At 28.2% G+C, this 15697-nt stretch overlaps 2 protein-coding genes across 6 annotated transcripts; both read left to right on the forward strand.

Annotated features, from left to right (window-relative positions):
- The first annotated feature begins 1989 nt into the window (after positions 1-1989).
- Positions 1990-3478, forward strand: LOC108564825. 5 transcript variants are annotated; one of them, XM_017923977.1, is made up of 9 exons: positions 1990-2079; positions 2138-2170; positions 2229-2246; positions 2316-2353; positions 2414-2430; positions 2493-2525; positions 2584-2601; positions 2770-2958; positions 3024-3478. In XM_017923977.1, exons 3-9 carry the CDS (start codon positions 2232-2234, stop codon positions 3410-3412), a joined length of 699 nt encoding a protein of 232 aa, XP_017779466.1. In that variant the 5' UTR covers positions 1990-2079; positions 2138-2170; positions 2229-2231; the 3' UTR covers positions 3413-3478. The 5 variants fall into 5 exon arrangements, with proteins under 5 accessions (XP_017779466.1, XP_017779469.1, XP_017779470.1 ...); XM_017923980.1 differs by lacking the exon at positions 2414-2430; XM_017923981.1 differs by lacking the exon at positions 2316-2353.
- A 1984-nt stretch (positions 3479-5462) lies between these two features.
- On the forward strand, positions 5463-14161 carry LOC108564824 (dentin sialophosphoprotein-like). Its single transcript, XM_017923976.1, has 67 exons — positions 5463-5581; positions 5688-5756; positions 5829-5858; positions 5911-5937; positions 6114-6149; positions 6227-6262; positions 6331-6360; positions 6417-6515; positions 6574-6603; positions 6699-6713; positions 6777-6824; positions 6879-6908; positions 6968-6997; positions 7064-7093; positions 7153-7182; positions 7240-7269; positions 7330-7359; positions 7426-7455; positions 7512-7550; positions 7615-7644; positions 7711-7740; positions 7801-7848; positions 7911-7943; positions 8009-8038; positions 8109-8141; positions 8205-8252; positions 8306-8335; positions 8404-8433; positions 8504-8533; positions 8595-8624; positions 8694-8720; positions 8786-8812; positions 8869-8895; positions 8995-9021; positions 9082-9108; positions 9168-9197; positions 9255-9281; positions 9352-9378; positions 9439-9468; positions 9535-9561; positions 9630-9656; positions 9721-9750; positions 9817-9843; positions 9904-9930; positions 9992-10021; positions 10090-10116; positions 10185-10211; positions 10277-10306; positions 10379-10405; positions 10479-10505; positions 10575-10604; positions 10694-10720; positions 10781-10795; positions 10962-10997; positions 11075-11101; positions 11253-11279; positions 11357-11383; positions 11445-11474; positions 11542-11571; positions 11640-11669; positions 11740-11769; positions 11842-11871; positions 11935-11964; positions 12017-12046; positions 12112-12303; positions 12377-13254; positions 13331-14161. The coding sequence occupies exons 1-66, from the start codon at positions 5578-5580 to the stop codon at positions 12778-12780; spliced, it is 2595 nt and encodes an 864-aa protein (XP_017779465.1). The 5' UTR covers positions 5463-5577; the 3' UTR covers positions 12781-13254; positions 13331-14161.
- The last annotated feature ends 1536 nt before the right edge of the window (positions 14162-15697 follow it).

The following is a 15697-nucleotide window of genomic DNA, read 5'->3' on the forward strand; positions in this document are numbered from 1 at the left end:
CTTCACCAGCATGTATCTTTCACCTTTAATTATAATAGCTACAACACAAATCGAAATTTAATCGAAATCTCTACAAATGAAGAAAAAGAAACAAAACTCACGCATTTCTGTTATTATTTAACTATGATCGAGTTTCCTTAAGTTTTAATTTCTTAAATAAATATAAAAAAGTAATACTTTTATTTTAGATATGAAAAAACTTTTTCTTTTCCTTTTTAAAATATATTTCATTAAAGTAAATTATTGTCCATTATGCAAACATTCTTTTATGTTTGCAATGTATAATTTGCTTTAATATCGGCGGTATTGATGTATACTACACTATTTTGCAGTCTCGACTATCTTTAAAGCAAAACTTCTGACAAAAAAAAAATAGTTTCTTTTTCGCGTTTCTTCACTACAAAAACCATGGAAGATTAATAAAACTCGCGTTAGTTTCAGAATGTTTCTATCAATATCGCTAATTATGGATGTGGCTGGTGGTGTCGAGGAAGTCATCAATTTCGGATGCAATAAGAGTCTGATTTCAGCGAGAAAATACAAGTTGATCAGATGGTATTGCTACAAAAAAGCGACTCGCGACTTGTTGATGGCTTTATTCTCGAGAGAAACCCTGGCCACGCATAGTTTAACAGGAAAAGGTGGCTACAATAGACGTGATAGGAATTTACCTCCGAGACCGCAGTTGGACGCTAAGATAATAGAGGATTTTATTTTCATAGTTGTAACGAAATGCAATGTCAAAGATTTTTCTTTGATTCGCCTCGCAATCTCGCATAAATGTGCAACCGAGTACAAAATGTATAAGAAACGTATGATGAAGGGGAGCGTGAAAATTGAAAAAGAAAATTAATTAATAATCGAAAAAAAGATTCAAAGATATTTATGAGGTAATGTATTTTGATAATGGTTTTAATAAATGAAATCTATTGTATATAGAATAATTAAAACATGTTTTTAACGATATTTATAAAGATTTGTATTGTATTTTACATATGTTTTTAATAAATAAAATCTATTTTAAATGAAATTTTACATATCTTTTATTATTATTCCCAACAATAATTACTTCAAATTTAATATATAAACAAAAATTTTCAGTAATATCTAAAAAAAAATTAAGTTAAAATTTTTTACTAAACTGAAAAATTTCAAAAAAAAAATAAATTTTAATTGAGTAAAATGATCACAAGTCTTATAATGCTTACGGTTGAATTCCAGGTAACTCACCTACAAATTGCTATGATGTTTACATTGAACTAAAGAAACTACAACAAACAACAAAAAAGAGGAATTAGTACACTTATTTCGAAAAAAAAATATAATTCTAATTTACCTCATTTGTCAATTATAAAAAGCATAAAATAAATTCAATAAATTTGTTAATTATTTCTTAAATAAAACGACATTTAGTATACTAATTCAATCGTTATGAAAACGTGCAAATTCATGTTAATATTGCAGGAAACTAACTGAATTTTGCAATGTTTACGTGCGAGATTTGGGAAAGGAAAACAAATTTTTTGTGAATAATTTTACTAAAAAAGAAAGTCTCAAAGATTGATATGAAATTAGGTTTATAAACTGAATTTGACCGATTTTCATTGTACTATTTCAGTGACTAAATTTCAATAGAATAATTGTGCTTTTAAAGTAGAATTTTGGTTTGAAAATCTCAAAACACAAACAAGAAATCTACAAAAATTAAATAACATAAATTATCGATTTTTTGCTTTGAAAATCTTGAAAATATTTCATTGTCCAGCTTCAATCAGTCCGGATTCGCATAAATACGCTTCGAAAGTCTTAAAACAACTAAATTTTAAGTGATTGACAAAACATAAAAAAGAAATTCTGAAAAAAAAATGGTAAAAATAAAAAATTGATACAAAAATTATTGTAAACTTTTGCGCTACATATCAAATTCGCATTTGAAATCAAATAAAATGAATTACTCGGATACTAGACAACTTAGGATTTCCTCTCTATAAATTTATTAAATTAAATTTAATGTTTTTTTTTTTTTGGAATTTAATCAAAATATTTATCGTAATTTTGTCTGTTTCATAGCGAACGGAGGTGAGTGTGAATGTAACTTTTTTTGCTTAAATAATCGATAAATTCGTCTTTTTCGTAGAAGAACCTTACGGCAAATTTGTGAAGAGAGCGAGTGAGTAGATTCCAATAGATCGAAAATATTTATCGTAATTTGAAACTTCTTTTCGCAGAATATGACCGAGAAACGTGTAAGTATTTTTTACATTTTTTTTATGTACGTTTCTTTTTCTGTTATAACAAATCAAAATATTTCTCAGAATTTGGTAAATTTGAGAGAAATGAAGAGAAATAATGGGTGAGTGAATTTACTTTTTCTTTTGGAATTTAATCAAAATATTTATCGTAATTTTGTCAGTTTCATAGCGGACAAAGGTGAGTGTGAATTTAACTTTTTTTTTTTGTTTAAACAAGCGATAATTTCGTCTTTTTCGTAGAAGAACCTTACGGGAAATTTGAGAAGAGAGCGAGTGAGTAGATTCGAATAGATCGGAAATATTTATCGTAATTTGAAACTTCTTTTCGCAGAATATGACCAAGAAATGCGTGAGTATTTTCTGTTCGGAAACCGAGAAATATTTACAGTGATTTTTGGTTTTGTTGAAATGAACTTTAACGAAAATATTTTTTTGTCCAACGAATGTCCAGATGTTAAATATACTTTTTCTTGTTTACATTTAAATATTTTTCTCATTTCTTTTTTGTTCACAGCAGCAATTAAATGTTGTCATCGCGAATATTTGTTGTTGCGTTATATTAGATCAGCGAAGAAGTATCATTGTGTGGCTAAATGCGTGAGCATTGTTCGACACCGTCCGTCCGCCCAGATTAAGATAAATGATAAATTATACATTCACGTTCATAAGAAAGAAGTTAATTTATGCACTGTACTTGAGTTGTCAGGTAAACTCAATGCTTTTATTGTGTATAAACTTATACACATTCGTTTACATTTCTATATTTTGCAGATGATTTTGAAGAACTTGAAGACCTGTTGCCTTTGAATCCGTGTTCCAAATCGTTGGGGTACGTTAGACGGGCCACGGAGTCCAACGGAACTAGATATTACACTTTGGGACCGAACAAAACACCGATCACACCTTTAATGTTGTGTTGCATCGATTGGGATTCCGCTGAGCTCGCAATTCAAAGTTTACTTTATATTGTGTTCGGCGAGAAAGCCATCGCCACTAAATGTCTTCGAGGATTGGATTCGAATAAATTGCAAGATGTAGTTCACGTTGTTAGCGAGGAAAGGAACACCAAATACGACAAAGTGATGGCTCTGGTTATAAAGAAGTTGAGGATTGATAAGGAGCGCTATAGAACGCGTAATATTAAGAAATGGGAGCGTTAGTGTCTCAATCCATATGTTTTATATCGTCATTTTAAATTTTTAATAAATTTATGCAATTTTCGTCGATTATTCTTTATTTTTATCGTACAAATTTCTTAAATTTTATTTAAAAATCCATAAACTTCATTTCTATACTAATCTGTGTGTAAATTTTAGTTTTTTTTTTGTAATATAAAATTTTGATATTTTTCATGAAATATTTTGAAATATTCACAATTTTTACATATTTTCACAGTTTTATTTTTGAATATTATATAAATACTATTGGGAATGAAAATGATAAATCAATCACGAAAAAATAATGCGGTTTGTACAAATTATACGATTTGCAAAAAAATTACTAACGTTATTTTTAATTTTAATAAAGACACATATTTTATATATTATTTTCGTCGATTCTTCTTTACTTTTATCGTTCAAATTACTTAAATTTAATTTAAAAATCCATAAACTTCATTTCTATACTAATCTGTGTGTAAATTTTAGTTTTTTTTTGTAATATAAAATTTTGATATTTTTCATGAAATATTTTGAAAAATTCACAATTTTTACATATTTTCACCGTTTTATTTTTGAATATTATATAAATACTTATTGGTAATGAAAATGTTAGAACATTCACGAAAAAATAATGCGTTTTATACAAATTATACGATTTGCAAAAAATTACTAACGTTATTTTTAATTTTAATAAAGACAGATATTTTATATATTATTTTCATCGGTATTTCTTTTCCTTTTATTGTTCAACTTTCTTTAATTTGATTTAAAAAAACTTAAACTTCATTTCTATACTAATCTGTGTGTAAATTTTAGTTTTTTTTTGTAATATAAAATTTTGATATTTTTCATGAAATATTTTGAAAAATTGATTTTTCACAATTTTTTTACATATTTTCACTTTCATTTCATTTTTCATTTTTGATTATTATATTAATACTATTGGAAATGAAGATGTTAAAACATTCACGAAAATATAATACGTTATACACATAAAATACGATTTGCAAGAAAAAGTTAAAGGATAAAAAGAAATACTCAACAAATACTAAATTATATGCTGAAATATCATGCATAGTGTGACTTCGATCAGTGCTGATTCTATATAGTCCGGTTTGAAAATCTTAAAACACAAACAAACAAAAATCTACAAAAAAATATTTTTTTTTATATATTAAAAATTATTGGTTTTTCGCTTTGAAAAACGCAAGACAAAACTAAATTTTCAATTGAAATCAAATTTAATTGGATTCTCTATAGTCCGATTTGAATAGTCCTGTTTCAATCAGTCCGGATTCTCTATAACACGTGTTGAAAGTGTTATAACCAAATCGAATTTTATGACAAATTTATCGTATTTTTTTCTTCAATTTTCTTTCTGTAAAAGCTTCAAAAGATCTCAATTAGACCGATTTTTTTACGTAACCGATTAACTAAATTGTATGCCGAAATAGCACACATAGTGCGGCTTCGATCAGTGCTGATTTACCATAGTACGGTTTGAAAATCTTAAAACACAAACAAACAAAAATCTACACAAAAAATATTTTTTTATATATGAAAAATTATTGGTTTTCCGCTTTGAAAAGCGCGAGACAAAACTAAATTTACAATTGAAATTGAATTTCATTCGATTCTCTATAGTCTGGTTTGGATAGTCCTGTTTCAATCAGTGCGGATTCACTATAACACTTGTTAAAAGTCTTATAACCAAATCGAATTTTATGACAAATTTATCGTATTTTTTGTCTCGATTAGACCGGATTTTTTACGTAACCAATTAACCAGATTATGACACGCATTTCCGTACTGAATGAAACGAAATTATTCGTTAAAATAAATGTAATGAATTCTACGATTTTTCAATAACATTTATTCAAATCTTTGCATTTTTACACACAGTCTGTTTTATTCGTACAGAGAGATAAAAATTTATCGAGAACTATTTTTTTTTTGTTGTTGTTGCTGCAAAATATCGCGATGCAAACTGCAAAATAAACGTGGCACATATCAAAACGAACGACGTTAACGTGCACACTTTGGCATTTCGAACAATAAAAATATTGGAATTGAAATAAATTGAATTTATTTATAATTGACAAATATTTTAACTTGTTAGATTTTCGTTTCTGTAATTCTGTTCGATTTTATTTTAATTACAATAAATGGGTTAGTAAATTTCACTATTTCATTTTTTTTTGTTTTCTCTCTCTTTCTTTTCGGGTTTTGAATTTTGAATCGAAATATTTATCGTGATTTCTTTCGCTTTTCGCAGGGGATTCAAATCAAAACCGAAAGACAAAATTGGTAGCACAATCACACAGCAAATATGAGAAACGAGCGAGTGAGTAAAGTCCAACTTATTTGGTTCAATTCGTAGAAATAGTTATATTAATTCTATCCCTTTTTTTTATAGGAATTACCAATAGAAATGAACAAAGAACAGGTGAGTAATTTTCACTTTTTTTTTAAATAAATTAAAACTATTTGTTTCGTAGCCCTCACGAAAAAGGCTAGGAAAAAAGGTGAGTAAATTTCACTTACTTTCAATTTTAATGAATCGAAAATATTTGTGCATGAATTCGTTAGCAAATTCAAGTGAATGGAACAGAAAAACTGATGAGCAAATTGCACTTTTTGTTTTGTTTTTATAAAAACATAATATTTATACTAAATTGTGTGTGTGTTTTTTTTTTCGTAGCAACTACGAAAAAACGTAGAAACGCCGAACAAACAGGTGAGAAAATTTCACTTTTCTTTCTTGTTTTAAATGAAAATATTTCTTATAATTTTACTGTGTTTTTTTTTTCGTAGCAAGTACGAGCCAAAGTGCATCAACTTCAGGTGTAGGTGAGGAGACAAATTATGTGTAAATTCCAAGTTATTTTCAATTTTTTACTAATTTGTCTTTTTCGTAGCAACTACGAACAAATACGTCGAAATGAAAGGTGAGAAAATTTCAATTTGTTGGTAAATTATCGTAATTTTGCGTTTTTTTTCGTAGCAACTTCAAGCAAATGTGTCCAGAAAATGGGTGAGAAATTTTCATTTCTTTTAAATTCTGAAACTTCAAATGAGCAAGCGAATGTGAGCAAACAAATAGGTGAGAAAATTTTAAGTTTTCGAAAAAAAAAATCAAAATAATTCGTCGTTTTTCGTAGCAACTTCAAGTGGATGCGACGAAAGAAATTGTGAGTAAATTACAAGTTTTCTTTGTTCTTATTTCAATAAAACGAAATGTTTGTACTAATTTGCCTCTTTTTTTTCGTTGCAAATTTGAATGAAGTTGACGATCCAATGGGTGAGTAAATTTCGTTTTCTTGTTTCAAATCAACATATTTATACTAATTTGTCATTTTCGTAGCAAATTCAAGTGAATCTGATGAGTCTGATGAATCTGATGATTCAATGAGTGAGTTTTTTTTTTGTTTAATGAAAATATTCACACTAATTAGTTTTCTTTTAGCATCTTCAAGTGAAAGCGAAGAATATAATTGTGAGTAAATACCAAGTTTTTTTTTCTCGTTTTAATGCGTCAATTTTGTTTTTTCGTAGCAAATTCAAGTGAATCTGACGAAGAAGTAGGTGAGAAAATATCACATTCCACTTTTTTGAATCAAAATATTTATAGTAAACTTGTCTGTTTCGTAGCAACTTCGAACAAATACGTGGAACAAATGGGTGAGAAAAGTTCTGTTATTTTCAATCAAAATATTTTTACTAATTTGTCTTTTTCGTAGTAAATTCAAGTGAATCTGATGAAACGATAAGTGAGTAAACTCTTTTGTAATCAACATATTTATAGGAAATTTATCTTTTTTTCGTAGCATCTTCAGGTGAATGCAAGAAAAGTAGAAGTAAGTAAATTCCAAACTTTTTCTTTAATTACGTTTAATGCATCGATTTTTTGTTCGTAGTAAATTCAAGTGAATCCGACGAACAAGTAGGTAAGAAAATTTCATTTCCTTGCTTTAAATCAAAAAATATTTATAATAAATGTTTCATTTTCGCAGCAAGTTCGACTGAATACGTCGAAAAAACAGGTAAGAAATTTTCAGTTTTCAAAAAAAAAATCAAGTATATTTTGTCTTTTTCATAGAGAATTGTGAATCTTCAGGTGAAGACGAGGAACGTAATTGTGAGTAAATACCAAGTTTTTTTTTTTCCGTTTTAATGCGTCAATTTTGTTTTCTTTTTCTTAGCAAATTCGAGTGAATCTGAGGAACATGTAGGTGAGAAAATTTCATTTTTTTGTTTCAAATCAAAAAATATTTATGGTGAATTTGTCTTTTTCTTAGCATCTTCGACCAGACGTGTCGTAATAACAGGTGAGATTTTTCCTGTTTTCAAAAAAAAAAATATTCACACCGATTTGTTTGTTTTCGTAGTAAATTCATGTGAAACTGAATCTTCAGATGAATGCGAGGAATCTAGTTGTGAGTAAATACCAAGAATTTTAGTTTTAATAAAAAAAAAATCTTTTTGTTGTTTTTTGTAGCAAATTCAAGTGAATCTGACGAACGAACAATAGGTGAGAAAATTTCCATTTTCTTGTTTTAAAACAAAAGTTTTATGGTGAATTTGTCTTTTTCGTAGCAACTTCGACCAATAACGTCGAAAAATCAGGTGAGAAAAGATATTTTTTTTTTTAGTTTTGCAAAAAATCAAAACATTTATGGTAAAATTATCTGTTTAGAGGCAACTTCGAGCGTATGCGTCGACGAAACAGGTGAGAAAAGTTCTTTTTTTTTAAGTTTTCCAAAAAAAAGATCAACTTTTGTCGTTTTCGTAGCAAATTCAAGTGAATCTGAATCTTCGAGTGAAGACGAGGAACCTGATTGTGAGTAAATTTCAAGTTTTTTTTTTCGTTTAAATGAACATTTCTTTTCGTAGCAAATTCAAGTGAATCTGACGAACCAAACGGTGAGAAAATTTCATTTTCGATTTTCCAAATCAAAAAATATTTATACTAATTTGATCTTTTTTCGTAGAATCTTCAAATAAATGCGAAGAAAGAAATTGTGAGTTAACTTCAAGTTTTTTTTACCCTTTAGATCCAAAATATTTAAACTAATTTGTCTTTTTTCGTAGCAAATTCAGGTGACTCCGATGAATATATAGGTGAGTAAATTTCATTGTCCACTGTTGAATCAAAATATTCAAATCTGTCTTTTTTTCGTAGAATCTTCAAATGAATATCAGGAAGCAAATTGTGAGTAAATTTCAATTTTTTTTTTTTGTTTAAGATAAAAATGTTCATACTAATATGTCAATTTCGTAGCAACTTTGAATGATCGCGAGGAGAAATGTGAGTAAACTTCAGTTTTTGTAAACAAATGAAAATATTCATACCAACCGTTTTCTTTTTTGTAGCATCTTCGAGTGACGAAGAAATTAAAAGTGAGTAAATTTCACTTATTTTTGAAAATATTCATACTAATTTGTTTCATTCGTAGCAATTCTGATGAGAAATATGCGAAAATGTAAGAAAATTTATTATATTAAAGTTTTATACCCATTTTTTGATTATTTTAAGGAATCAAAATATTTATACTCATTTGTTTTTTTTTTGTTTTTCATAGCAACTTCCAGCGAATCTGATGAAGAATGTAAGTAATTTTTGTTTTGTTTTAACGATTCAAATTGTTTTTTTGTTTTGTTTTCCATAGCAACTTCCAGCGAATCTAATGAAGAACGTGAGTCATTTTTGTTTTTATAAAACAAATGTTTTATATCAATTGTTTTTCTTTCGTAGCAACTTTGAGTAAATCTAAGAAAATAAAGCGTGAGTAAATTTCAATAAACTTTTTTTTCTTAATTTGCTTTTTTTTTGTTTTCATAGCAACTACCTCCGATTCTGATGAAGAATGTGAGTAATTTTTGTTTTGTTTTAACGATTCAAATTGTTTATACCAATTGTTTTTTGTTGTTGTTTGTAGCAACTTCCAGCAAATCTAGTGATGAACGTGAGTTATTTTTGTTTTTACAAAACAAATGTTTTATAACAATCGTTTTTTTTTTCATAGCAACTTCGAGTAAACCTAAGAAAATGAAGCGTGAGTAAATTTCAATATATTTTTTTTGCAAATTTGTTTATTTTGTTTTGTTTTTTGTTTTTATAGCAACTACCTCCGATTCTGATGAAGAATGTGAGTAATTTTTGGTTTAACAATTCAAATTTTCTATAGCAATTGTTTTTTTTTGTTGTTTTTCGTAGCAACTTCCAGCGAATCTAGTGATGAACGTGAGTCATTTTTGTTTTTGTTTTTACAAAACAAATGTTTTATAACAATTGTTTTCTTTCGTAGCAACTTTGAGTAAATCTAAGGAAATGAAGCGTGAGTAAATTTCAATACAACTTTTTTTGCTAATTTCTTTAATTTGATTTTTGTTTGTTTTCATAGCAACTACCTCCGATTCTGATGAAGAATGTGAGTAAATTTTGTTTTGTTTTAACGATTCAAATTGTTTTTTTGTTTTGTTTTCCATAGCAACTTCAAGCGAATCTAGTGATGAACGTGAGTCAATTTTGTTTTTACAAAACAAATGTTTTATATCAATTTTGTTTTTCTTTCGTAGCAACTTTGAGTAAACCTAAGAAAATGAAGCGTGAGTAAATTTCAATATAACTTTTTTTTCTTAATTTGTTTAATTTGTTTTGTTTTTTGTTTTCATAGCAACTAAATCAGATTCTGATGAAGAATGTGAGTAATTTTTGTTTTAACGATTCAAATTGTTTATACCAATTGTTTTTCTGTTTTGTTTTCTATAGCAACTTCCAGCGAATCTAGTGATGAACGTGAGTCATTTTTGCTTTTGTTTTTACAAAACAAATGTTTTATATCAATTGTTTTTCTTTCGTAGCAACTTTGAGTAAATCTAAGAAAATGAAGCGTGAGTAAATTTCAATATAACTTTTTTTTTCTTAATTTGTTTAATTTGTTTTGTTTTTTTTTGTTTTCATAGCAACTACCTCCGATTCTGATGAAGAATGTGAGTAATTTTTGTTTTGTTTTACCTTTCAAATTGTTTATACCAATTGTTTTTTTTTTGTTGTTTTTCGTAGCAACTTCCAGCGAATCTAGTGATGAACGTGAGTCATTTTTGTTTTTGTTTCTACAAAACAAATGTTTTACACCAACTGTTTTTTTTTCATTCGTAGCATCTTTGACTAAATCTAAGGAAACAAAGCGTGAGTAAATTTCAATATTATTTTTATTCTTAATTTAAGAAATCAAAATATTTACATCAATTTCTTTCATTTTTTGTTTGTTTTCATAGCAGATACATATGAAACTGTTGAAGAATGTGAGTAATTTTTGTTTTCTTTTAAGAATTCCAATTATTTATACCAATTGTTTTTTGTAGCAACTTCCGGTAAATGTGAGTATTTTTTTGTTGTTTGTTTGTTTGTTTTTGTTTTAACAAATCAAATGTTTTAAACCAATTTTTTCATAGCATCTTTGAGTAATTAAATTTCAATTTATTATTTTTATTAATTTATAAGGGATCTAAGTGTTTACATTAATTTGTTTTTTTTTCTTGTTAGTTTTCGTAGCAACTTGCCATAAATCTGATGAAGAATGTGAGTAAATTTTGTTTTGTTTTAACGATTCAAATTGTTTATACCAATTGTTTTTTTTTTTGCTTTGTTTTCCATAGCAACTTCCAGCGAATCTAGTGATGAAAGTGAGTAGTAATTTTTGTGTGCACAAATCAAATGTTTTATAACATTTTGTTTTTTATTTTCGTTGCATACTCATTTTTGTTTTGTTATTGTTATTGGAACGAGTGGAATTTTTTTTTGCTAATTTGTTTAATTTGATTTTTGTTTTCGTAGCAACTACCTCCGATTCTGATGAAGAATGTGAGTATTTTTTGTTTTGTCTTAACGATTCAAATTGTTTATACCAATTGTTTTTTTTTTTGCTTTGTTTTCCATAGCAACTTCCAGCGAATCTAGTGATGAACGTGAGTCATTTTTGTTTTTATCAAACAAATGTTTTATAACAATTGTTTTTTTTTGTCGTAGCAACTTTGAGAAAACGTAAAAAAGCGAGACGTGAGTAAATTTCAATTATTAAGTAATCAAAATATTTACACTAATTTATTTATTTTTGGGTTGGTAGTAACTAAGAGGAAATTGGGCAAACACATTCGTGAGTGATTTGTGTTTTGTTTTAATAAAACAACTCATTTGTTTTTTTTATTTTCTTTTATTTTATAGTGACTTTAAGCAAATACGAGGATCCTGCGAGTGAGTAAATTTCAAGTTTCGTTAATAAATTGAAATATTTATCGTCTTACTTTTTTTTCTTTTCTCATAGAAACTATTAAAGAGTGTGACGCAATAATAGGTGAGTAAATTCCACTTAATTGTTGTTTACATCAATCAAAATGTTTGTACTAAATTCGCTTTAATTTTGTAGAAAAGTTGACACTCGCTGATAATGTTATAAGTGAGTAATTTCACTCTTTATTATGAAAATTTTGTGGGTAATTTTTTTTTTGTTTTTTCGTAGAAAACATATTGGTATCTTTGAAACCAAAGAGTGAGTAAATTTCATGATTATTGTACGTATTTCTACTAATTTATCGTTTCAGTTTTAACTGTGAGTGCGAAGACTAAGAGATGTGAGTAAATTTAATGTTTATTTTTGCAATTAATAATAAAAAAAAATGGTCTTTTTTTCGTAAAGTATATTCGAGGGAATGTCTAAATCACGTTCATTATGTACTAAGATATGTGCACTCGGAAAAGATGTACGATATACTCGCTACAGATAGTGACGTTATAATGTACGGTGCATCTGATACGATTGAAAAACGCAAAACTTACTTATTGACGTGGCTCAATACGAAACAGCTGTGCAAGGCAGTCCATACACCGGGTAAGACAATTAGTTTTTTGTTTTCGTTCTTTAATTGTTTTCTTTTTTTGTTTCGTTTTCGTTTTTGTTTTAGAAGATAAAGTTGATGCGCTTTATTACAAGTCGAGACGTACTGTACGTCTCGGTGCGTTTCGATCGAATTACCCGATGTTCAAGATGAACCACGACGATGATGAGATGAGGACGTACGTTCTGGGACCGAACGGAACGGAAATTTCCGAATGCTGGATGAACCGGGTGCCGGTGCACTGCTACAAAGCGACGATTTGCTCTCTGATGAGTATCCTCTTCAATAAGAAAACTTGGGACTTGACCTGCGTGTACGGTTTGGACAGGAAGAAGGTCAACGATATTGTCGTCTGCGTGAGCGAAAACTACTCCGTCACGAGAGCGGCGGTGATGAAATGCATGAACGAACAGTGCAAGATCGTGTCGAAGTCTTTGATGAAGCAAGAGAGAAAAGTGCAAAAGCACTGATTCAATTTTTGACGATGAACGCAAATAATTGACTCAGTCTCATTCATTTTATATTTATATATCAATCAACGTTTTTAATTTACACTTGTTTTAATCAAGACTAACAGTTTTATACGATGCAATAAAAATATACAATTATCAATAAGTACACTAATCTGAAGCAAATATTTCAAATTTCCAACTGTGATATTTGTAGCGGTAATTTACGGTCAAATTGTTTTGAAATCTCCAAAATCGAGTGTATTTACAGATTATTAATTATCAATAAGTACTCTAATTTAACAAATATTCATAGAATTTACACTTTTTTCTTACTTGCAGCTCATTGGACGTTGGAGATGCGTACTGAAGGTACAAACAGTTTCATGTTGGTATAAAAAGGACGAAAAGCAAGTTTTTATCTTGTACCAGTCACAAGCCTACTATAGTTTTGAATTTTGAACTTAACCCAAAGCAGACTAAAATTTGAAATGGGTAAGTTTACACTTTCCATTAATATCATAATCTTTGTTATTTATTCTATATATTTTTCATTTGGATTTGGAATCAGTTCCTCAAATAAACGTAGATAACGAAGAAATGTTGCGTGAGGAAGCAATGGGACTAGTTCCTCAAGTAAACGTAGATAATGAAGAAATGTTGCGTGAGGAAGCAATGAGATTAGTTCCTCAAGTAAACGTAGATAATGAAGAAGTTTTGCGTGAGGAAGTAATGGAATCAGTTCCTGAAATAAACGTAGATAATGAAGAAATGTTGCGTGAGGAAGCAATGGGACTAGTTCCTCAAGTAAACGTAGATAATGAAGAAGTGTTGCATGAGGAAGCAAATGAATCAGTTCCTTAAATAAACGTAGATAACGAAGAAGTTTTGCGTGAGGAAGTAATGGAATCAGTTGCTCAAGTAAACGTAGATAATGAAGAAGTGTTGCATGAGGAAGCAATGGAACAAAGGGATGAAGTTACTGATGGCGAGGATACTGACGAAGAATAGATGGATATGTCTAGTTTCGGTTGAAACGGGAGTATGATACTCCCGGAGCAATTCCAGTCTATTAAATGGAATTGCTATAAAAGAGCAAAACGTACGTTGATGCAGGTGCTTTTTACCAGAAAAACTATGGCAACTCATAGCTTAACTGGAAAAGCCAGTATTGCTCTGCTTGACACCGGTAGAAAACCGAGACCGCAATTGAACATTGAATTGGTCGAGGACATCGTGAGCATCGTGATATGAAAAAATGTGATGTTCGCAGAAATGAAGTTCGTCAAGTTATAACTAGAAAATGTTCCGATGAGCGTAAGATGGCGAAGAAACGTGGAGAAATTTGAAGCTGGACAAACAAAATTTTACGAAATTCCATTGTATATTAGTAAACTTTTTCCCTGTCTTTTTTTTTATAAAAATAAACATAGATAATGAAACTTAGTCTTTTCTTTGTAATTTATACAGATTTTAAACACAATTACTCATTTCGTAAACGAAACAACAATAATAACTAAGAAACTATCCGAAGTTTTGTTTCAAATTCAAATTTTGAAAGTTTAATGCAAAAAAAGAGAACTTTGCAATTTTTGCACAGTTTGTCCGAAATGAATTGTGATTGTTATATCGATTTTTCTCAAAGGCTGTTAGAGAAAAAAAAACAGAAAATTTCGAAAACCGAATTCTTTGTCTCAAATGTAAATTATATATGTAATTCGTTTAAGAAGACTAAATGTTTGCTTACTTGAACTTTTATTTACAATAATTTTTCATAAACGAAGAAAAGTAATAAAATTTTGCATTATTTTTACCCTCCAATAAAAAAATTAATTTTATTACAGCAAACTTAGAATAAAAGTAATAAATCATTCATTTTATCTGCTTGGAAGTAAGAGACTAATTAATATTAGTTTTACAAGAAAAAAAATTAAAAAAAAAATTGAAAAATAATATTTGTAAAAATGAAAAAATTTGAAAAGCAAATCCGTTTTCTCAAAGAAGAATTCATGAAAAATATGTGCGATTGGTTTACTAAGACTAAACGTATTCTTATTTAAACTTTTGTTTCAAATAATTATTAATTATTCGTAATTGAAAAATTATTCTGAGAAAAAGTCGGAAAATTTCACAAATTTTTATGTAATAAATCATTCTAATCATTCATTTTATTTGTTTCTAGGTAAGAGATTAATTAATATTATTATTATAAATAAAAATTTGGAAAAAAAATATACATTGCAAATAATAGGAGACGTGCGATTATTTAATTAATTTCAGTAATCCGAACGTTTGAAACTACCACTCTTTTTTATGTTCATGCCTTCTTTTCTCTTCATTTTGAAGAAATCCTCCAGTAGATAACACAACTATAGCCAATGAAATTTTAACTTATAATAATTATTGCTGGGAATAATATATAAAAAACATAGAAAATACAATAGATACCTTTATAAATATCTTTAAAATAATAATAATAAAAAACATATGAAGAATTTCATTTAAAATAGATTTTATTTATTAAAAACATAGAAAATACAATAGAAACCTTTATAAATATATTTAAAAACATGTTTCAATTATTTTATATACAATATTATTATAAACACATTACCTCATAAATATCTTTAAATCTCATTCATTTTACGTTTCTTATACATTTTGTGCTCGTCGGCACATTTATGCGTGATTACGTGGCGAATCAAAGAAATCTCTTTGACCTTGCATTTCTTTGCAACTGTGAAAACTACATCATCTATTATTTCAGCGTCCAACTGTGGTTTCGGCGGTAAATTCCTTTCAGGTTATTGTTGCACTTTCCCTGATTAAAGTGCGTGGCCAAGGTTTCTCTCGAGAATAAAGCCATCAACATGTCATGAGTCGCTTTTCTGTAGCTATACCATCTGATCGAATTGTATTTTCGCGCTGATATCGCACT

The sequence above is a fragment of the Nicrophorus vespilloides genome, unplaced genomic scaffold (genome assembly GCF_001412225.1).
Source record: "Nicrophorus vespilloides isolate i.1.1-1 unplaced genomic scaffold, Nicve_v1.0, whole genome shotgun sequence".
Taxonomy (NCBI): domain Eukaryota; kingdom Metazoa; phylum Arthropoda; class Insecta; order Coleoptera; family Silphidae; genus Nicrophorus; species Nicrophorus vespilloides.